Below are 23,602 nucleotides of genomic sequence, written 5' to 3'. Positions count from 1 at the left end.
AGCTCGGGCTTGGACATGGAGTACAAACGTCCCTTTGGCAGTGGTACATTGGGCAGAAGGTCCACTGGGCAATCATAGGGCTGATGCAGGGGTAACCAGTCTGCCTCCTTCTCACTGAACACATCCGAGAAGTCTGTCAATTCAGGAGATATGGAGACAGCAGAGGCGGTGATGTCCTGGCCAGCACAGATGTGACGTAAGTGGTCCACGCACTGCAGACTTGGAAAAGAAATGGTGTTCTGTGACCATGCCACCTGAGGATCATAAATCCTAAGCCAAGCTATGCTGAGGACTAATGGGAAATGGAGGTCCGTGGTGACATAAAAGTGAATCGCCTCCTCATGTTCTCCAATGACTAGGCGCAAAGGCTGGGTGGCAAATTTAATGGGTCCTGCAATAAGTTCCCGCCCATCAATAGTCTCGACCCTCATCGGAGGGTCTACCGGAACCAAGGGGACATCAAAACGGGCCGCAAAGGCCTGGTCCATAAAGTTAGTCGTGGCCCCCAAGTCCTGCACCCCACAATACAAGCCCAAACCCCCTTGGCATCTCTGCGTTCGCTCCTGAGCCGTCAGGAGAGGTCTGACTGCTCCCAATTCCATTGGTTCCTCGACCATGTCCATGACACATTGGGTGACCCGGGGCACTGTTTGCACAGAGCGCTGCGGTACAGATGCAGATGGCTGCTCCTGGACAGTGCGACGGTTCTTTCACCATTGGAGACGTGCATCGATGCGCAAGCATTGCACCACCAGAGCATCGAGTTGAACTAACTCATCCTGCAGCTCATCTGACAGGCCATCCTGGAAGGCATCCATTAACGCTGCGTCATTCCAGTTGGAGTCCAGGCATAAAAGCCAAAATTCAGAAATAAACTCTGGCAGGGGGCGCCTCCCTTGGTGAAGATCCTTAAGATGCCTGACTGCCGTCTGCACTCGTATAAGGTCTTCATACATGTGGCGCATGTGTTGCCAAAAACCCTGGTAATCAGTTAATAACGGGCTGTTCTGGAGCAACAAAGGTGTGGCCCATCTGGCGGCTGAGCCAGAAAGGAGGCTTATCACAAACCCCACCTGAGCCCGGTCATCTAGGAAATCCTCTGGCCTCATAGCCATAAATAACTGGCACTGTCCCATGAAAGCCGGGAACATCTCAGGCTGCCCAGAAAACTTATCTGGCACAGCCACCGGGCATTTCCGATGGGGAGGGGCAGGAGGAGCTGCATGAGCCTGCAGCAAAGCACGTTGAGCTGTTAATTGAGCCACTTGCTGTTGTAGAGTTTGATTTTCATCTTGCTGCTTTTGTTGAAACTGGTGCTGCTGGTCCATCTTCGGTAAAAGATGGTTTAAGTCAGGTATGGGACAAAAATGTTATGTCTCACCATTTTTCTTTCCAAAAAAGATGAAAAAGAACAAACTCACACAAACACAGGCAGGCAAGCTGACTTGGACTTTACAGAGTTAATCCTTTATACTGATAATGTCCTTGGCATTCCAACACACTCTGCCTGCCAAGTCTGAAAAGATAACAAGAAAAACTACTCACTGAAGATTCCAAAGCAGACCAGTCACAACGAAACCTGGAAGAGAAGTAAACTTTGTCCCGTACAAAGTTTCCGGAGAAAACACACCCACTTTTATCCCCTGTGGGGTGTGTCTCAATGACTCAGCTCACTCTCTGACCCTCCCACGCCTCCTATGTTGCAGCTCACATTTCTTCCTACGACGCTGCCTAGGATCAAGCCAACATTCATCCACTTGACTCCCTGTCAGGGGCTGCTCCGATATGCCCTCCTCCTGATTAATCTCAGGCTGTTCCTCTCAGTTGTCTGATGAAACCTGAGGTATTATCAGGGAGGAAGGCATTGCCAGAGAGGAAGGTCCTGGGGAGGAAGGCATTCCCAGTTCCTTCTCCTCATCTTCCTCTTCCTCTTCCTCTAACAGCACAGGCTCAGGAATCGGAGCCACAACAAAAAGGAAAAGAAATCTTGGTGCTTAAACAAATCCCAAGAAGAGTGAGAGAGCAGAGGCAAGATTATAAATTCTTGGCGAACCAATTAAACCCAAAAGGTATCATATTTAGATGGCTAATCCCAGAGGGAATGCTAATCACTTGGGAAGAAAGAAAAATTAAAGTAGACTCCGTGGAAAAAGCCCAAGAATTCTACGAATGATTGATAGGCCATGAAAAATTGAGTAGTAGAGACAAGTTAGAAATGAATTCGCAAGACGACCAAGACTACCAAAAAAATAGAGATGGGAATTGTAGGAATTCGAAAAATAAACAACATCAAGAGAGAGAAGAACCGAAGATGCACAATCAGCCACAAAGAGAGACAGGAGTAACTACAAGACAAAGAGCAAGAGTCAATTAGGTGATGGATGAAGAAAAAAAAATATTATCAATTAACATAAATGGCCTAAACTCTAGGATAAAAAGGAAAAGAATATTAACCAAATTAATTAAACAAAATGCAGATATAATATGTTTACAGGAAACTCATATAAGGAAGGAAGAAGAAAAATATCTAGAATGCCCCAAGCTAGGGAATTTTTATATGTCACCAGTAGATTTTAGGAAAAAGAAAGGGATAGCAGTATATGTGAAAGATGATATGAAAGCAGAGCCAATTTGGATAGACCCCAGTGGAAGAATTCTGGTGTTACAAATTTGGATTAAATCAATTCCAATTCTACTAGTGGTAATCTATGCCCCTAATGATAACCAAAAGGAATTTTTTAAACAATTACATGGGAAATTAGTGGAATTAGATAAAAGGAATATTTGCATCTTGGGGGATTTCAATGCTATTGTGGACCACCAGAAAGATCATAGTAGTGGGGGTGGGGGGGAGAAGAAAAAAAGAGAACTACCAAAAACATGTGAAGAAATGATGATTGAACTAAATTTGATAGACATGTGGAGGAAATTAAACCCCGAGAAAAAACAATTTACATTTTACTCCAACCCTCACCAATCATGGACACGAATCGATATGGTGTGGATGAATGGTGAATTAGTAAATGAATTAAAAGAGATTGAAATTTTACCAAATGAATGGGCAGATCACAACCTGATTTAGATAGTGTGGAAAGGCAGGAAGAAACCAAGGAAAAGGTGGACCTTAAATACACAGCTAATTAAAGAGAAAGAATTTATGAATAAACTTGATGAGGAATTAGACTATTTTTAAAAAGAAAATAATAATGAGGCAACTACGAAACAGAATATTTGGGATACAATGAAGGCAATAATAAGAGGCACAACAATATCATACACTGCTAAAAGAAATAAAGAAAAATATGCCCAACAAAATAAATTAGAACAAAGAATCAAAGAATTAGAAATTCAGCTGTAAAACACCCCAAAAGATTGCAAATTGAAAAAAACAGATGATAATAACTAAACATAAATTAAATTTAATCAAACAAGAAGGAATGGTTTCAAAGTTAAACACAGCCAGACAGATATTTTTTGAACAGGCCAATAAACCAGGAAGGTGGTTGGCCTATAAACTTAAAAAAGATAAACAAAAAAGATTAATCTACCAATTAATAGATGAGAACGGGGATGCCCAACAAGGGATAGAACAGAAAAAAGAAATTGCATGTAAATTTTTGAAGATCTTTATAAAAAGAAGGAGGTAAATGAGGATATGATAAGAAACTATTTGGGTATTACTAAAGATAAAATAATCAAGGAGGAGATGAAGGAAATGTTAATTAGAGATATTACATGGCCCGAGTTAAAAGCAGCAATAGAAAACCAAAAGAACAATAAAACCCCAGGACCTGACGGGATACCAGGGGAACTTTATAAGAAAATAGGAGAACAAATAGGACCTCTCATGGTGGAAGTATATAATGAGGTCCTATTAGCAGCAAGAATGCCGGATTCATGGAAGGAGACACTGATATCGTTGATTCCAAAAGAAGATTCAGATTTACGATATATACAAAATTATAGACCAATTTCCCTGTTAAATACTGATTATAAAATATTTACCACAATTATAGCAAATAGATTGAAAAAAATATTGAATGAATATATACATAAAGATCAAAACAGATTTCTTCCTAATAGACAAATTAAGAACAATTTAAGAATAGTATTAAATGTTTTGGAATACTACGAAGCCCATCCGGAAAAACAAATAGCCCTTGTATTCTTGGATGCACAGAAGGCCTTTGACAATCTAAATTGGCAATTCCTAATTCAACAAATTTACAATATGAATTTAGGCACTAAATTTGAAAACATCATGATTACAATTTATGATTCACAAAAGGCGAATATTATAATTAATGGAGAGTACACGCGCTCAATAAAAATAGAGAAAGGAGTCAGGCAGGGATGTCCATTATCCCCCCTGCTCTTCATATTATCTTTGGAAACATTGCTTACACGAATTAGACAGAACCCAGGAATAAAAGGATTAAAAATTAAAAAAGAAGAATATAAACTCCAGTCATTTGCGGATGATATGGTATTTTTCATAGAGGCACCAATTGAAACAGGTCAAGAATTATTGAAAGAATTAGATCAATTTGGGGAAGTTGCAGGACTTAAAATTAATAGGGAAAAAACAAAATTAATAATTAAAAATTTAACAGAAAAACAAAAACTACAATTGGAAAGGATAATGGGATTACAAATAGTAAAAAAAGTTAAATACTTAGGAATTTGGTTGACAGCTCAATGCAAAACTCTAATGGAAAATAATTATAATAAATTATTACAGCAAGTCAAAAAAGATTTAGAGATATGGGTTAAATTGCAAATGTCCTTATTAGGGAGGATTGCCACTATAAAAATGAATATTTTGCCCAAATTTATTTACTTATTCCAAACAATACGAATAAAAATACATAAAAATTACTTCGTGGAACTTAACAAGATAATTACCAAATTTATTTGGCAAGGGAAAAAACTGAGGATAAACCTAAAGGCAATGCAAGATATGAAGAGCAGGGGAGGTATGGCACACCCAAATTGGGAATTATACTATAGTGTAGCCTCCTTACTTTGGTTGAAAGAGTGGGTAAATTAAGCAGAAGTATTTCCACAGACATATAATTAGAGATTCCTTATTGGCTAATTGGAACAAAATTTAAAAAAAAACATTATTTAAAAATCCCAATCTGGATCTCAACAATGGAGGCGATGATACATCCAAATAACCTAGATCTTAATAAAATAATAAAATACAAAGACCTACTTGATGCACAAGGAACTTTAAAATTATGGCAAGATCTCCAAGAACAAGGGCTACAAGTAGACCGGTGGCTTATTTGCAAATTCAAAATAGATATAGCCAGGACAAGAAAATTTTTGGAATTTATACTAAGGGACAACAATTAGATAAAATTCTATTAGGTCCAGATAAAAAAAATATAACCAAATATAACCAAATTTTATAATTATTTATTAGAGATGGAATTAGAAGAGGAAGTAGTCAAAGGCAACATGATAGCTTGGAGCAGAAACATAGGACGTAGCATTACATTATTAGAATGGGAAAAGGTTTAATAAAGGAATAATAAAATTACAAAATCAGCAGCATATAAAGAAAATGCCTATAAAATGTTTTATAGATGGCATCTCTCACCCTCGAGAATAGCGAAAATGTCTCCTAACATGAATCCGAATTGCTGGAAATGTAAAAAGAAACAGGGAACATTCTTTCATATGTGGTGGTCCTGCACTGAGGCCCAAAGATACTGGCATAGAATAAAAAAATGGTTAGAGGAAATAACGGCGGAGCGAATTGAATTAATTGAACTAAAACCAGAATTCTTCCTATTGGGATATTTTCTAAAAATGTCAAATATATAATACTGCATATTCTTACTGCAGCCAGAATAACCTTTGCACAGTGTTGGAAACAAGCAGATATTCCAACAGAGGAAATGGTTATTCAGAAGATAACAGCCTGTGCAGAGATGGACAAGTTAACCTTAGCACTTAAGGAAAAAGAAACATCAGAATATTATAGAAGCTGGGAATGCTGGTATGACTGGATAGAACAAAAATAGAAAATATATTAGTAAACAACGTAAAATGTAAAAGAGGTAGTAATTATATATTCGCAATAAGATGTATTTGTAAATATATCACCAATATTGATAACAAACAAGGAACCATAGACTGTCGATAGTAGAATTGTTAGTTTTTAATCATTTTCTTTTTTCCTATTTCTTTTTTTCTTCTTCTGTGTCTTGTGTATGTGTTTGTTTGATATTTTAGTTTTATAATCAATAAAGTTTGTTTTTTAAAAAAGAAGAAGTTTAGGCTCCCCAGAGGAGAAGTTGCTTCTCACTGTAATTTTCACAGTTCTGTTTTTTGGGATCTCTTCTGCTACTTCTCCCGTGAGTGCCTTTGAGGTAAATATCAGACTGAAGCAACATGGAAAGCACCTTGCATCAGAAAAATAAATAAATGCCTCAAATCATGCTGTGTGTGGCACAAGATCAGAGATAGGCAGAGACTATCCTCTTGCATGTACCTTTCTTTCCTTTCCAGATGAAGCTTAGTTTGTCTCAGTCAGAATCAGGAAAGCTACTGGATATTTCAACTTGTGAGAGTGTTTTGAATCATCTAACTTTTCTTGCTCTTGTTTAGAAACAGGAAGGGGATTTTATTTATTTATTTTATTTTATTTATTTGATTCGTCAATCACTTGCAAGATAATAGGTATAAGGATAAACATAGTTATGAATACATAGATACATATAAGAAAAATAAAAGAAACAGTAGGACAGGGATGGTAGGCACGTTGGTGCGCTTATGCATGCCCCCTACAGACCTCTTAGGAAAGAGCTGAGGTCAATAGTAGACAGTCTAAGGTTAAAGTTTTTGGGGTTTGCAGAAGAAGCCACAGAGTCAGGTAGAGTATTTCAGACATTGACCACTCTGTTGACCACGCTGAAGTCATATTTCCTGCAATCAAGTTTGGTGTGGTTAACCTTGAGTTTGTATCTATTGTGTGCTCTTGTGTTGTTATGGTTGAAGCTGAAGTATTCATTGACAGGTAGGACATTGCAATGTATGATTTTATATACTATACTTAGATCAGACTGAAGGCAGCATAGTTCTAGGTTTGCTAGGTCTCGAATTTCAAGTCTGGTGGCATAAGGTATTCTGCAACGAGTAGAGGAGTGGAGAACACTTCTTGTGAAATATTTCTGGACTTTCTCAACTGATTGATTCAGCCCTATGAATAATGGTCCTCCAGCTTCTGCTTCTGAGGCTGCTGGTGTCCCAGACAGTTTCCGGGAAGCTGAGAATGAAGTGTCCCCTGAATTTTGAGCACCAGGATGGAAATAAACAATGGAGCTATTACAGGCCAGGAGACCATGTCATTAGTATGATCACCACTGGAACAAAAATATCACGTACATCAACGTTGCCTTTCAACATGGCTCCTTCTAGCCAGCCTCACTCGTAAGTCATTCAAACGGATGGAGTTGCATTCTCTCCATTCAGTTTTAACGCTCTCTTTCTTTTCAAATTTCGCTTACACCAAAATTGCAGGATGTGCCTAATCATTCTGATTTCTATTGCTTCTCGCTTTTGTCTTATCTTCTAGAAAAAAAACTCAAAACCAAGATTGGGGGGGAGGGGGGGAAACAATCCTTAAAACAGTCCAGAATCAGATTATATATTTTCCCCAATCCAATCCTGAGTTATCACTTGAGTACAAAATTTGGTTTAAATGGGTTGCATCTGTACAGTCCATTTCTATTGTTTTTTTTTAATAATCACTCATATTCAATGGAACAGAGATTGATGGCACTTATGAAATATCCTCTTCTTATTATGATGGTTTAATGATTCAATTATTTTGAATCCTAGTTACTAGATAGGCTATAAATAATGGTTTATTTATGGTTCTTAAGCTCAATGGAAAACTACCTCCATCCCATCTCTCCCAAACTTATTAAAATGAAATGGTGATGAGTAACTATTTGTCTCTGGTTTGTGGGGACAAAAGTATTAAATTGAAAAAAAAACCATTTTGTTATTGCTGATTGTTGATGAAGCTGATATTAACATGAACATTTTTTTAACCTTAGCTTACCTTTTGATAAGTTAAGAATACTGCGCTACATTTTCAATATTCAAATGATCAGCATGGCTCTCTTTATTCTGCGAAATCTCACACTTGGCTACAATATCCATGACAACTATCTGAACCTCCTTGGGACTTCAGATGCCTTGCTGGACATGCTCTCTACTGGAGAAGCCAATGTTCCCAACTATAGCTGTGGAAGGAAGGACAACATTTTGATTCTTATTGATGCAGCTCCTGAAGATATCTCCACTGAGATGTCAATATTAGGAAGCACCTACAAAGTCCCTCAGGTATGTATGTATGTATGTATTTCTGTAGGTAAATTGAGTGGGATGCTGAGTTGGTGTGTGATAGATCCAACCCCATCTTTGCTTCAGAACTGGTTATCACGATGATGTTGTAGATGTAATGGTTAGGGATTGGCGTCCACAGAATAGAGCAAGGAAGGATCACAGCAGTGATATCCTTCCATTGCATCATCATCATCATCATTTGGGTCTTCTGCTTCATTCCTGGGAAAGGGAGGATAGGCTCTATGTTTGTTTTCTGCACAAAAGGAAGGTGAAACAGAGGTGGGAAGCTCATCTTTTGTATATAATCGTAACAAAAATAACAATATTTTCAATGGTAAAAATAAACCCCAGAAATTTGTGAAAAGAATTCAAATTGATTCTTACTTATAGCTGATGAAAACACATATGACTTATAAAACTGCTAGGTATCACTATCATCAATTAACCAAATTACAGGCATATTAGCCAACATGTCAACTATTTTTTTTACCCTAAAAGGTTCATGATTTAATTCATCATAAAAGACCTGAAGAGCAATACAGAGTTTTCCTCCTTTCTGCCAGCTGAATGATTCTCTCTCTCTCTCTCTCCCTCCCTCCTTCCCTCCCTCCCTCCCTCCCTCCCTCCCTCCCTCCCTCTCTCTCTCTAAGTTGTGGTGCCCTTTATTGGCAGGTTCATTTAGCCATATCAATAATTCCAACCATATCCAGTTGAGTTGAAGATGGCTATAGTAGTTTCTCTATATTAAAAATGGAATAAAAAGGAACCTAGAAATTACAGGCCCAATAGTCTAGGTATTGTGGCTAAAATATATGCTCAAATCCTCTTAAGTAGACTTGAAATGGATAGGTGAAAAAAATACTTTTTGCTAAAGAACAAGCAGACTTTGGAAAGAGTTTTGGCTGGCCAAGAGCACTCAGTGTGTAATCCTCAAATGGAACTATATCTACATGCAGGGAAGCATGCAGTGTGGTACCTCAAGCTTCTATGTTAGGCTCAGTGCCCAATTATTAGTGTACTTAAAATTTTATTTGATTTATTTATTTTAGAAAATTTATATTGCTCCCTATTTGCACATGGCGACTCAAGGCAGCTTACAGGAATATAAAAAGTTCATATATAAAACAATAAAACTAATAAAAGAGAATAATTTCATAATAAAACAATATAATAAAAGAACACCCTGTCCCAGCAACAACACGCCACATGAGCCATTTAATGGGCTCAATCCCATTCTGCATTTCCCAGGCCTGCTGGCAGAACCAGGTCTTCAGCGCCTTCCAGAAGAGTGCTGGAGTGGTGGCCATTCTAATCTCTGAAGTGATGATGTTCCAGAGAGATGGAGCCACCACGGAGAAGGCCATTCTTCTGGGTCCACCAGATGTATCTCCCTAGGGGATGGAACTCACAACATTCCTTGCCTCCTTGCTCTGGTGGGTCAGATAGATGTGACTGGCAAGAGACGGTCCCTCAGATAAGCTATATGAAAACTGACTCCCCAAATTCTCCTCATAGAAGAGACAAAATTTCAATTAATTAATTAACTAATTAATTAATTCAATTCTTGACTTGTACAACTGACAACTTATATTAGGAGCTGTGGTCTTCCTGTCTCTCGTGCAACTGAAGAACAAATTGAAAAGATTGCTGCACAAAAATAAATAAATAAATAAATTCAGAAATTGAAGCCGAGAAAGATACGGCCATGCTCAGTGAGAATGGATGGCACATTGAAATGGATGAGGAGCTACAAATGTATTTCCAAATTGGCAAATACTTCAATGCAGAAATGTCTAACATCTTAAGGTGGTATTTACTCAAGCAGAATTTGAGCAGCTTGACAGAATGGAAGATTTAACCAAGACCCTTATAGTAAACAGACTAGTATTTGCTGAGCTCCAGAGATAGACAAAACACATCTATTATCTGAATGTTGATTATATAAGAAAAAGACTTGTATTTTAGATTGAAAATTAGACATGATATATTGGGATCCTTATATTAAAATAATATATTTCCTGGATGGTCAAAATTCAAAAAGTATATAAAATATGGTTCTTTATTAAAACAAAGTATTTCAGTTGAGGTTGATTGGCATAAATTATAGGGATGATACAGAAAAGTAATTTGCATTCTTTATCCTTACTCTTTTTAACTTATTTTCTTGGGTGCTATTGTTTCATTAATGTTATCTTTTTATTCTGTATCTTCATGTCGCCCAATGATCAATCAGCAATAAAATATTAAAATATGTTTATGAGAATGAAATTGAATTTCTTTAAAGCTACTATTTTAGAATTGATTTGACTCCAAATATAAATAGTCTTCATTGCTTTTTCAGACCAGTTTAGAGATGTTTGCAGAATTTCTGCATGATAAAAGTCAATTGCCCTTTTACCATCGACTTTACCCCAAGAAAGGCTTCCTCTATTCAGGAATTGTCCAAGTGCTCCTCCATTTTAGATGGACCTTGATTGGTCTCTTTTCTTCAGACACAGAAAATGGAGAGAATTTCATTAGGATTTTTACTCCTTTGCTTGTCAAGAATGGAATTTGTGCTGTTCTATCACAACAATTCTCAAGGTCTGTACATCCAGCATCCCTCAGGGATACCATCTCTAAGTGGAGACAAGTCAACGTCTTTGTTCACTACATAGAATATGGTGTTGTTTTGGAGAGAATTCTTCCTTTCCATTTTACACTTATGCGTTTGCCAGGACCCATTGAAGGGAAAGTCTGGATCACAACACTTGTCGGACTATATCCATTGAAAGAGCACAGAGCTCTCAAATATGTGAATAGTATCTGGACTCTTGATTTTGTGAGAAAAAAACAGCCAGCAAGGGATTACTTTATACCCAATTTCTTTCTGGATCCACCATTTGGAGCTCAGTTTTTTCACTGTTCTTTTTCAAAGCATGCCTTTTCTGTCAAAGGCCGGAAAAGATGCACAGAGAAAGAACCACTGGAGATCCAAGCAAAAAGAAACATGGTTGAGGTTGTTAATTTCCACCATTTTTACAGTGCCATTAAGACTCTGGCCTATGCCTTGAATGCTGCGTATTCCTCCAGAACCAAGAATAGAAGGAAGTATGGCAAAGTGAACTTGGGGGCTCCAAGGCTGCAGCCGTGGCAGGTATGGGGTCCCAACAAGGGTCCATCAAACTTAGTCCCTTTGGAAAAGGAATCTGAAGGAGAAAGAGGGGAACCTTCTTGTAGTGTATTTAAATAGAGACTTCTAGGGTGACGTTCCTATTGGTTAACAGAAGCAACAATACGATTGGTTAGTAACATTAGTACCTGATTGGCCGCCAATAGTGGTGGGAAGTTTAACTAAATGTCATTGGTTGCGAGCCATGGAGCAGCCGCTATAAAAAGGGCTGCTGCAGTTCAACTGCAGTTGAAGTTACTGTTATTATTAAAGAGCTGAATTCAACTCCAGTCTGCGAGTCTCTTTACTGGCGACAGAACACTTCTCAACCTCTCTGTGCAACAAAAGGCCAAGTTCTGCCCAACCTAATGGCTTCAGGCATTATGTCCCAAAGAACTGCTACTAAAACAGATATATTTTGATATTAAGCACTACTAATTTTTAAAACGATGTATGCATTTTAATATGTATAGGTTAGAATGTATAGGTTAGAATTTTACGTTCATAAATCTGATAGACACCATAGATGATTTAGCTCAAATTCCTCCTCTCTGTACGAATCCCAGTTCAAGGTTTCCTTACTGATGGCTGCTCAGTCATTGAATTAAGACAATCAGCGAATAGGAGAGTGAATTTCTCTGGTTGTCTGGCTCAGCACTAAAATTCCTCCTCTTTTAGAATGTTTTTTTTCCTCTCATTCAGTAAGAATCTTCTCTACTGTAACGGAATTCATTTTTCCATGTCCGACACACTGGAATAACACTCCAGAATAATAAGATCTTAAGCTTCTGTGTAATATCTTTCAGTTATCCCTATAGAGTTTCTGTATCCTCTTGTCTTCAACTAAGTGATTATGTTAGTGGGAAAATTGCTCTCAGACTAATTCTGATTTTAGCTCCTATAGACCAATATGACTCTTCTTGTTCTTGACTTTCCTCAAGGCTAAGAGCAGCTCCTTTGACCTCATCCTTGGATTCATTGCTGTTTTCAGAAGATGATCCAGTTTTTGTATAATGTCTTCTCCATCACTTGAGACTTTCAAGAAGAGATTGGACTGCCATTTGTCAGAAATGTGTAGGTTCTCCCGCTTGGAGGGGGGGTTGGACGAGATGACCTACAAGGTCCCTTCCAACTCTGATTATCTGTTATCTGTTAAGTGTGGTGCATGCAAGTTGTACTCGAATGAGTGTCTCCCCAACCACAGCGTTCACTTCCTGAAAATATGGATACATTTGCCTTCTTTCCATGTGCATCAAACTGATGTCTCATAGTCAGTTTGCAATCTGCTACTATCTTAAGATAATTTTCACAGATATTCTTATCAAATTTGGTATCCGTCTTCCTTTTTCTTGTGCATCATGAATGACAGTATCCTCAAATTAATTATTTGACTGTCATCAAGTCATTCAAATAATACCTCTGCTACTAATTTATTATAATTAGTGACCAATGTAGGTATATAATGCTATGAGAAAAAATACAAACAAAAACTTGAGAAAAATCTACATTGCATTTGACATTCATTTGTTCTTCCGTAAGACAATATAGTTTGTTGAGTCCTATTTGATAAAGTCCTGATTGCTTAAATATAAGGTATTTTTCTACTACATTTTACTAATGCACTTTTTCTATTGGGAATCATATTTTTCTGAAAGTTTGGTATTATTGAAGAGGATACAATTTTAAATAGTTTCATTCACTTAATTAATGTACCATCCAGCCCTCATTTAATTAGGTTCCAAATCATTTGTTTGTTAATGCTTTGCCAAAACCAATTTATATCACCAGCATTCCCTCAATTTATTAAAAATGTTTAGTCAGAGAAGAGTGGGAGAGCCAAAACTGAATAATGGCCAGAAAGAGAAACTCAGAAAGAATCCTCTCTAATGTCTCAGTTTGTAAAAAACTGTTGGTGAGACATTCATACTTTCAGAAATGCAATGTTGCCTCCCACAACAAGATGAGCAACCTATAAATTTGATAGATACAAATAGATAAATACATAAACAAATAGATAAATACATAAATGCATAAGTGCACCAACGTGCCTACCGTCCCTGTCCTATTGTTTCTTTTATTTTTCTTATATGTACCCATTTCATGTATTCATAACTATGTATAATACCTATTATCTTGTAAGCGATTGACAAATAAAAATAAATAAATAATAAATAAATAAATATTATATCAATGTAGCCTTAAAATGAAAAATTAATTCATCTAATCATGTTTCCCATTTTGAAAATGCATTTTGGTAATCACCTGTTAACAGATAACAGATAATCAGAGTTGAAAGGGACCTTATAGGTCATCTAGTCCAACCAAACCCTACACCATATCTGACAAATGGCAGTCCAATCTCTTCTTGAAAGGCTCAAGTGATGGTGCTCCCACAATTTCCAAGGGCAAGCTGTTCCATTGGTTGATTGTTCTCACTGTCAGAAAACTTCTCCTTATTCCCAGGTTGAATCGCTCCTTGTTTAGTTTCCATCCATTATTCCTTGTCTGGCCTTTGGGTGCTTTAGAAAATAGCTTGACCCCTTCCTCCTCTCTGCAGCAGCCCCTCAAATATTGGAAGACTTCTACCCATGTCTCCCCTGGTCCTTCTCTTCACTAGACTAGCCATGCCCAGTTCCTGTAACCGTTCTTCATATGTTTTAGCCTACGGTCCCCTAATCATCCTGGTTGCTCTTCTCTGTACTTTTTCTAGAGTCTCAACATCTTTTTTATAATGTGGTGACCAAAACTGGATGTAGTACTCTAGGTGTGGCTGCTTTCAAGCAGTTTATAAATATTGTCTCTGTTAGTTTGTCCAATTTATTTGTGACCTGCTGTATAATGTTCCCCATAATTGACAAATATTGTGCATTATACTTCTTTCAATACAAATATTGTCAATATATGTTTAACACATTTTGCTTACCCTTTCTTTTTCACTTTTGAAGATAGTGATAAAATGTATTCTCCCAACGAAGAATATTTGCAAGTTAGACCACTGTAGAAGAGAAATTTAAATGAGAACAGACAACAAGGAATAAGTAACCAAGAGTAATGCTTTTAAAATTCCTGCATGTTTCAATTCTAGCTCCATCCCTTTTTGGAGAAGAATAAATTTTTGAATTATTCCACATTCAATCTGTACTGGGATAAAAATGGAGATTTAACAGGTGATCTGAAAATCATTAGCTGGGTGGTTTTTCCCAAGATAGGTCTCACCAAAACTGACCTGGGAAGTTTCGAAAGACAGAGATTTATCCTCAACCGAGATTATCTATTACATCTAAAGTCGCGCAACAAGGTAGGAGAATTATTGGTGTCTTTTCTCTATTTTCAAAAGGGTTCTGACCCATTTCATTGGCTAGGCCTATGCACCAATGTTGAAATGGAGAACCTGCATGAGAACGGTGTAAGAGAGGCTCCCAAGGGCTAAGAGTTGTGGATTGCTTGTTCCCTGTCCTCCACTAGGGAAGAAGGTAGACATTTTGTAGACCAGTGGCTGAGTACAGGTTTGGATTAAATTAAATGACATTGAATCAAAACTGGATGGTACCGGTGGGAAATAACCTTTGGAATCAGGATTTGTTTTGTACTAGTTGGGACCAGTCTCCCATGAAAGGACATGACAAGATGTTTTTAAGCAACCCAGGCTTGGACAGAGTTATTCATTCCAATCTTTCACCACACTATGATAGTGTCATAGGCCTTCTGCTCCTATGAAGGAAATCCAAGGCTTTCTATTCACATGGAATCATACTGACTATATCAGTGGTGGGATTCAATTTTTTTTTACTACCAGTTCTGTGGGCGTGGCTTGGTGGGCATGGCTTGGTGGGCATGGCAGGGGAAGGATACTGTAAAATCTCCATTCCATCCCTACTCCAGGGGGAAGGTTACCCCGGTTCTCCAAACTACTCAAAATTTCCACTACTGGTTTTCTAGAACTGGTCAAAACCTGCTGAATGCCACCTCTGGACTGTATGATACATTCACTGATGTGCCCTGACCCAGAAAACTGAAGTGAGGAAACCCGGCTGATAGAAGAAAAGCCCTTCTTGATATGTGAAGTAACGAGGGACAATTTGAAACAAAAAAACTGCTTAGATTTGGTGTGTAAGACAGCACCTCATCTGAAAAACCCTTGAATGCAATTTTTCATCTTGATTGTTACCTGCTTCAAGTATGCTTGAAAAAAAAAGAGGCTGCAAATTTAACTAATAACAAATACGGGCTTGTTTCTCTGTGCCAGTTGTTGTTACCTAATTGTTGTTCTTCAACAGAAAGGAATTTTCTTGGATACCTATCTGAGCCTTAGAAATGTCTCTTTCTGACATAGGACTCCTATCCATCAGAGGTGGTATTCAGCAGGTTCTGACCAGTTCTGGGGAACTGGTAGCGGAAATTTTGAGTAGTTCAGAGAACTGGCAAATACCAACTCTGACTGGAGATTTACAGTATCCTTCCCCTGCCACACCCACCAAGCTATGCCTGCAGAACTGGTAGTAAAAAAAAATTGAATCTCATCACTGTTATCCATATCCTATGTACTGGAGAAATAGATGCTCAAGTTAACCTTTTTTGAGAGATATTTTTTTTCATGGCCTCGCCTCCATCTCCCTTCACTAAAATTCTAGAAACTCAGCAGTCAATTTTAGTTTTATTTCAATAGCATGTCAGGATGTTTAGGCTACCATATTTTCTTTGTAATTCCTTCCCCCCCCCCCTGTTTAGACTTTTCCTCAGTCGAAATGTGTGGAAAAATGTCATCCTGGATTTGTCAAGCGGAAGCGAGAAGGAGAGCCAATTTGCTGCTATGACTGTGTTCCTTGTCCAGACGGGACTATTTCCACTCAGGAAGGTGGGTGACACCAGAGAAAAGGGTAGGCCTTGTGGAAGTGGATTCATCCAGAGAATTATAAATTATATTAAGTGCAAATTATAAGACAGTTTGACGTTCAACTGTTTTCTCGTTTATTTTCAAACTGCACAATTTGTAATCTAAAGCAGGGGCCCCAAATCACTGGTCTGTGGATTGGAAGCATGCGGTCCGTGGCATGCCAGAAACCAGGCTGCACAAACAAGCAAAGCCCCATCCACGAAATGCAGGCAGCACACGAAACCACACGCTCTCTGGTCCATGGAAAAATCTCTTTCCATGGAACTGGTCCCTGGGGGGATGGGCAAAAGTTTGGGGGCCACTGATTTACTAAGTCTGCATTACTATTACTATTAATCTTCTCATAACTCCTTATTCCATCCCCTCCCACTTGTGACTGTATGACTGTAACTTTGTCGCTTGTATCCTTACGATTTACAACATATTGACTGTTTTCTAGTATGACTTGATTGCTTAGTGTATCCTATGTCTAGTATTAAGCATTGTACCTTATGATTCTCAACTCTTGATGAATATATCTTTTCTTTTATGTACACTGAGAGCATTTGCACCAAGACAAATTCCTTGTGTGTCCAATCACACTTGGCCAATAAAGAATTCTATTCTATTCTATTCTATTCTATTCTATTCTATTCTATTCTATTCTATTCTATTCTATTCTATTCTATTCTATTCTATTCTATTCTAGGGAAGAATACCAGAAATATCCTAAAGGAAGATCTGAACAAAGATAGGAAGGTGTGGCAGATTGATCAAGCTTTTAATACTGCCAGAGAAAATGCCTCTTATGCTTTTTTTGTTTCACTGTGATCTTCCACATTTACCTCTCTAGGAACATCTGAGTTCTTGTACTCAGAAGGTGTTCCTTCTCCACATGAAGTGTTGTGGATAATTATGTGTGCAACTCATTACATAAAAATTACTGCCAACGCCAGTAGCCATTCCATATTATTTTTAGGACTAGCTTTCTCTGCCAGCCAAGTAAATTTGCATGGGAAACATCCTCTGATTCCCATACTTATTCTTACAAATAACATTGGACATGACTTAGAACAGGGGTGTCAAACTTGATTTCATTGAGGGCCACCTCAGGATTGTGTTTGACCTCAGGGGGCTGGGGCAGGCGTGGCCAAGGTGGGCATGGCCAACTTGACATCACTCATGGCAGGGGCACCTGTGAAGGCCCCAGGGCTCTGCCAGTGAAAACAGGCTCCTGAGCGTTGTTTTTGGCTGTGACGGCTTCCTGCATCCCTCTACCAGAGAAAATGGCACTCCGGAGGGCTACCTGTGACCCTCCTGAGCTCTGTTTTTGCTGGCAGAGGCACCACAGGCTGGTCCTTCACTGTTTCCAGAGCGGCCCCCGTGGGCCAGATTTAAGTACCCAACAGACCGGATCCGGCCCCCAGGCCTTGAGTTTGACACCCCTGACTTTGAAAGTTTGCCTAGGAAGAGAAACTGATTCATTTATTGACTCTGATAATGTAGCTTCCTATGAAGGTTCTATTGATTACAGAGGAAATCATTCATGTTCTATAACCATGATGGTGAACCTATGGCATGTGTACCAGAAATGGCACGCAGAGTCATTACTGCTGGCATGTGAGCCCTCGCCCTGAGCAGGTCTACTGTGCATGTGTGCGTGTTACCTGCCCGACAGCTGATTGGCGGGTATCTGGCGTGCATGCATGGGGTGGGCGGGTACGCGGGAGATGCGTGTGTATGTGTAGAGATGTGTGGCCTGCATGGGGGGGTCATGTACGCATGCACAGGGGGCATGAGGGGGGCCCTATGTGCATTGCCTTCTGGATGCTGGCACGGGAACCCAAAAAGGTTAGCCACCACTATCCTATAATGTCCCACAATTTGCTAGACCTTAGCAATAGGGATAGAAAAAGAGAGATAGGCATACAGTTATATACTTCTTGATTTCCCCCCACTCAACTGTTAACAAATGCTTATTTGAAAATGCTCCTGGGGATCAGTTGTTGTCCCAAAAATGTGACAGGACAATAAAGTTAAAGAAATGTTGTTTTTTGGTTTTCTCAGAGACAGAAAAATGCACCAAGTGTCCAGATCATAAATATCCAAATAAGGACCGAGTCCAATGTATCCCCAAAGTTGTAACCTTCCTGTCTTATGAAGAACATCTGGGCAGCATCCTGGTCTCTTTGCTGCTACTCTTGTTCCTAATGACAAGCCTCATTTTAATCACATTTATTAAATATAGAGAAACCCCCATCGTCAAAGCCAACAACAGAGATCTCTCTTATATCCTCCTGGTCTCCCTCCTGATTTGCTTCTTGTCTCCCCTTCTATTCATTGGTCAACCAAGGAAAGCCACCTGCCTTCTCCAACAAGCAATTTTCAGTATCATCTTCTCAGTTGCCATTTCTTCTCTCTTGGCCAAAACGATCACGGTGGTGCTGGCTTTCTTGGCCACAAAACCAGGAAACCCAGTGAAGAGATGGTTGGGGAAAAGCTTGGCCAATTCCATCATCCTTTCTGGTTCTGCTGTTCAAATTATCATCTGCTTAATCTGGCTAGGAATTTCTCCCCCATTCCCCGACTCTGACCTTTACTCCCAGCCTGGCGAGATCATCCTGCAATGCAATGAAGGCTCTGTTATCATGTTCTACATCACCCTCAGCTATCTTGGCTTCCTAGCTACCATCTGCTTCACGGTGGCTTTCCTGGCCAGGAATCTGCCTGGGGCCTTCAATGAAGCCAAGCTGATCACCTTCAGCATGCTGGTCTTCTGCAGTGTCTGGGTGACTTTTGTGCCCACCTACCTGAGCACCAAAGGGAAATACATGGTGGCTGTGCAGGTTTTCTCCATCTTGTCCTCCAATGCTGGTCTCCTATGCTGCATCTTCATTCCCAAGTGCTACATTATCATTCTGAGGCCTGACCTGAATACAAAGGAGCTCCTTACGAGTAGAAGAAATGTTTGAAATGTGAGATAGAGGAATTTCAAACAATACAAATCTAAATAATGGTTCAAGATGTTCTCCATGCATTAGTGTCAACTCATAAAACATTCCTATGCCTGTTTTAGTAGTTGACATAAAAAAGGGGGGGGGGAGAAGAAGGAAATCTGGAAGAGCAGTTGAAAGTGAAAGTACATTCCAACTCTTATCTTTAAAAGATTGTAACTAAAATACCAGAGTTTTTGCCCGCAAATATATTTAATTGGGGAACATGAATGATAACACCCAGCCTGTGAACGTGTTCAATTGGAGAATCTGGTTTATGAGACACCCAGGAGGGAGGGGGGAAACAGGGTCACAGGGGACTGTAAATTACGTATACCAGAGTTGGCTTCATACAGGACAATGCCAGTATGTCGCCTCTAATGAATCCTTTGAAGTTTTTTTGAAGTTTGGCTTAGGAATCATGATTTAATTAGAGCAATTGCTGGAATCCTGACACATTAGTATGACAATGATTTTGCTGGAATAAAATAAGTTGGACAGTGGTGTCTTCCATCCTTGTACTGTAGAATTGTAAGAGGCTGCTGAGCTCTTTTGAGATATCATATATGTCCTTTGTCCTTAGTAATTTGAGCCCAGAAATGCCCCCCAAAATATTTTAAACATGACACTTATGCAATGGAAATATTGTTAATATGCCAGAAATAATTGGAAAGTGTAAAAATTATTTATTTTAATTGTATCATAGTTGATGTGCAATTGGGGTTCTTTGCAGTATTGGTCTCAAGATGTCAACATCATTGAGATAAAGAGAGCAGGGAGACTCCTCTGGATAAATTAAGATGAAGAGTATCTGGATTATCCAAATGTTAACTAAATTATAATGTAAAAGATAAACAAGAGAGGAGCTAAAATAATTTTTCCAGAAAAGAATTCCTACAGAATGGGATGATGGCCTATGCCCGTGATGGCAAACCTATGGCATGTGTGACACAGGTGGCACACAGAGCCACTTGTGCTGGCACACGAGCTGCAGGCAAACTTACCTCACTGCACATGTGCATGCTTCACAGCTGATTTTTGGCTGGTTTGAGGCTTTTTTGAGGCCTTTTTCAAGCTTTGTAGGCCAAAATCTAGCCCCGTTTTGTCACTTCCGGTATTTTCGGAAAAACAGGAAGTGATGAAACAGGGCTAGATTTTGGCCTACAAAGCTTGTAGAAGCCTGCAGAAGCCTTCCTCAAGCCTTTGGGAGGCCGAAAAAGGAGCATGTAAGCGCATGCACAATTTTTGGCACACAAGCCCAAAAAGGTTAGCCACCACTGGCCTATGCCATGGATGTGATATAAGGAAGATGGGTGAGACTGGGCCTAAACAGAAGTTGGGACAATTCATATATCTTCTGCTTGTGGACACTCCACATGTATTTAGGTGGTCATTTTGACATGAAGATGGGTCCTGGCATGATTCACAAGACCTTTTCTTACATACTTAAAATGGAAGTTTTACAAAGAGATCCTATTCACAAAAAAAGTCATCCAGAAACCATCACATTTATTCTAAAAATATGTGTGATTGGCTGTATCTTCCTTCTTGGCTCTCTCATGGCTGGATCTTCCTAACATCAAAGGAATTCTCAGCCTTCTTCATCTTGTCTCTGGTTGAATATAAAGCATTTAAGGCCTGTGCCACAATCCACACCATGAAGTTAATGAGATGGTTTGGGGGATAAGATCTTTTTAATCTCCTCCTTCTTCTCTGTGGCCATCTTGTCCAGCCTTTCACTGAGAACTGATGTTTCAAATAAGAAATTGGAAAAGCATGGCTGTTGTCATGAAGAAACAAGTGAGTTCTTGTCTTGCAGATAAAATGTGGGCACTGGGAGTGCTTATGTACTCCTCCTGCTAAGTCATTGTTCGACCCTCAGTAGCGGCAGATATTTCTCTCTTTGGGCACAATGAGAAAATATCTGCAGTGTACTCTGCATTGGTGATAGGAAGGGCATCCAGCTGGTAAACACTCAACTCCCTCCATCCTGATGCAAGGGATTGTGAGGTGATTAAAAGACAAAAAAAGAAAAACATGGTGGCAGCCTGAAAGAAGCTGTCAGTCACAGTCCCTTCAAGGATGATGAAAAAGTCCTTCTGCTTTCTACAGCTGTAGTTAGAAACATTGGCCTCTCCTTCTGAGAGCCGGTCCAGCACAGCATCCCAAGTGATTTTTGAGCTCAAATAATTGTCATGGAGATTGTAACTCAGGTGGAATGATTGGAAAGGAGCTGGAAACACTGGCTGATCTCTTGGATGGCAGAAAAGAAGTAGAGGTCTTTGCCGCAATGGGTGTATCCTTTCCTAGTAAAAGCTAATTTAAATTAATTAGAATAGAGAAAACTAAAAAAAAATAGAGATATAACAGAAAAAGCTAAAAATGGAACGAGAAAATAGAGTTTAAAAATAGGATTATATCTGTAAAACTATAAAACATACAGAAGTAGCTTCCAAAATTCTTCATAGCAATGATAAGTACAATTATATTTTAACCTCTCTCTCTCTTAAAGTTACATGGTAACTCTGTTCTTTTTATAGTCCATCCTGTCCAATCATTAAAAACATAAACTGCAAGTTGTTTTTGTGGAATTTTTAATGCAAAAAGACACTAGGGTTGTTTCAGTCATCTATAAAGAAAAGATACATTTTTCTCTAATTCCAATCTGATTCAATGCTAAGTAGCTTTCTCCATTTGCATAATGCCACAACAGAAACATCTGCTGATGACTCTTTTTTTTCCTGCTGTCATGCTTAGTTTCAACTTAGTTTTCCTTCACTGACTCAAGACACATGTTAACTTATATCACAACTGTTAGGCTTTGTCAGCCATGGCCATGCTTTCTCTATTTCCACCTTGACACAAAAGAAACACACCCTGATGGGTTAGTTTTTTAGGCTGCCTCCCTGAGACACTGCCTTTCTATTGTCCCCATTCTATAAATAAGATAAACTTAAGTTGTCCTCAGTTCCAGTTTAGGGTTTTCTTTGATGTGAAGGGGCGAGGAGGGAAACAGGATCGTGTGGCAGAGTTGGCTTCATATGGGTCAATGCTGACACGTTGCTCCTAATAAATCTTTTGGATTCTTTTGAAGCTTGGCTCGAGGCTCATGATTTAATTAGGGCAATTGCTGGAACCCTGACAACAGGATTGCTTTGATTTTTAGTGGTGAGGAAGTTGAAGTCTGAAATTTTCCAGTGACATTTTTCTCAACCAGGGAAAGCTTGACATTTAGGACCTTCTGGGTCAACGAGAGAAGTTAACTTCATCTGACTCCCATGTGTCTGTCAAAAGTCTCCCCTGGAGGTTTCTGCCAAAGAGTAAAGCTGAAACTTTTGTTTGATTCATTCCCCCTCTTAAGATAAATCCCTGACTAATTCAATTCATTTTTTGGATTCAAAGATGTTGGGCATTTCTCTCCAGCATGTCACAGTTCTGAAATAGCTCCCTACTTAGTTGGAGCCAAAATTTATTTTGAAAGCTAATGCTCAAGGGCACCCTCAGAAAAAGTCTGTGGCAATAATGTGGCCAGTCCCTAAGAATAAAATTAAGCTCAGAGAAAAACTAATCATCAGAACTTTGCAAAGTTAAACACACACACACACACACACACACACACACACACACACACAATGTTTCTGGGCCTTTGGAAGTGACAGAATAGAATAGAATAGAATAGAATAGAATAGAATAGAATAGAATAGAATAGAATAGAATAGAATAGAATAGAATAGAATAGAATACTTTATTGGCCAAGTGTGATTGGACACACAAGGAATTTGTCTTGGTGTAAATGCTCTCAGTATACATAAAAGAAAAGATACATTAGTTAAGAATCAAGAATTATAATGTACAACACTTAATGATAGTCATAGGGTACAATCAGCAATCAAATCAAATCAGCATTGCAAAGGAACTGTGGCATGCATTTACTTCTCCCCTATAATTATGGAAGCGCTGGGGATTTCTTCCTCCTTCTTTTCTCTCCAGGGAGCTTTCTAGCTGCCACTTTTGAAACTAGTCCAATGAATGGCAAATACAAGGAATCATACAAAGTTATATCCTACTCTGAGCCTTAAAACTCAAAATATAAAGAATTCCTGGTTTACAATTTAAGCGCTAAGTGTCTCTGCATAATTTCAGACTCTGGCCTTCCTATTCTCCTGCCCCTTTTCTTCTAGAGATTTTTTGTTTGTAATAAATCAATCCTTCAAGACT

General features: G+C 38.9%; 1 protein-coding gene across 2 annotated transcripts; it reads left to right on the top strand.

The window, feature by feature from the left end:
• Positions 1-7,075: 7,075 nt before the first annotated feature.
• Positions 7,076-19,718, top strand: LOC148131725 (vomeronasal type-2 receptor 26-like). 2 transcript variants are annotated; one of them, XM_087952913.1, is made up of 6 exons: positions 7,076-7,443; positions 8,076-8,364; positions 10,709-11,503; positions 14,604-14,816; positions 16,247-16,373; positions 18,459-19,718. In XM_087952913.1, the coding sequence occupies exons 1-6, from the start codon at positions 7,223-7,225 to the stop codon at positions 19,361-19,363; spliced, it is 2,550 nt and encodes an 849-aa protein (XP_087809039.1). In that variant the 5' UTR covers positions 7,076-7,222; the 3' UTR covers positions 19,364-19,718. The 2 variants fall into 2 exon arrangements, with proteins under 2 accessions (XP_087809039.1, XP_087809040.1); XM_087952914.1 differs by lacking the exon at positions 10,709-11,503.
• Positions 19,719-23,602: the final 3,884 nt, after the last annotated feature.

The sequence above is a fragment of the Notechis scutatus genome, chromosome 2, assembly GCF_049901735.1.
Source record: "Notechis scutatus isolate UNSWTSFEM ecotype Mainland chromosome 2, rNotScu1.2, whole genome shotgun sequence".
NCBI classification, from domain to species: domain Eukaryota; kingdom Metazoa; phylum Chordata; class Lepidosauria; order Squamata; family Elapidae; genus Notechis; species Notechis scutatus.
The sequence above is the reverse complement of the archived record's forward strand: the minus strand, read 5'-3'. Positions and strand labels throughout refer to the sequence as shown.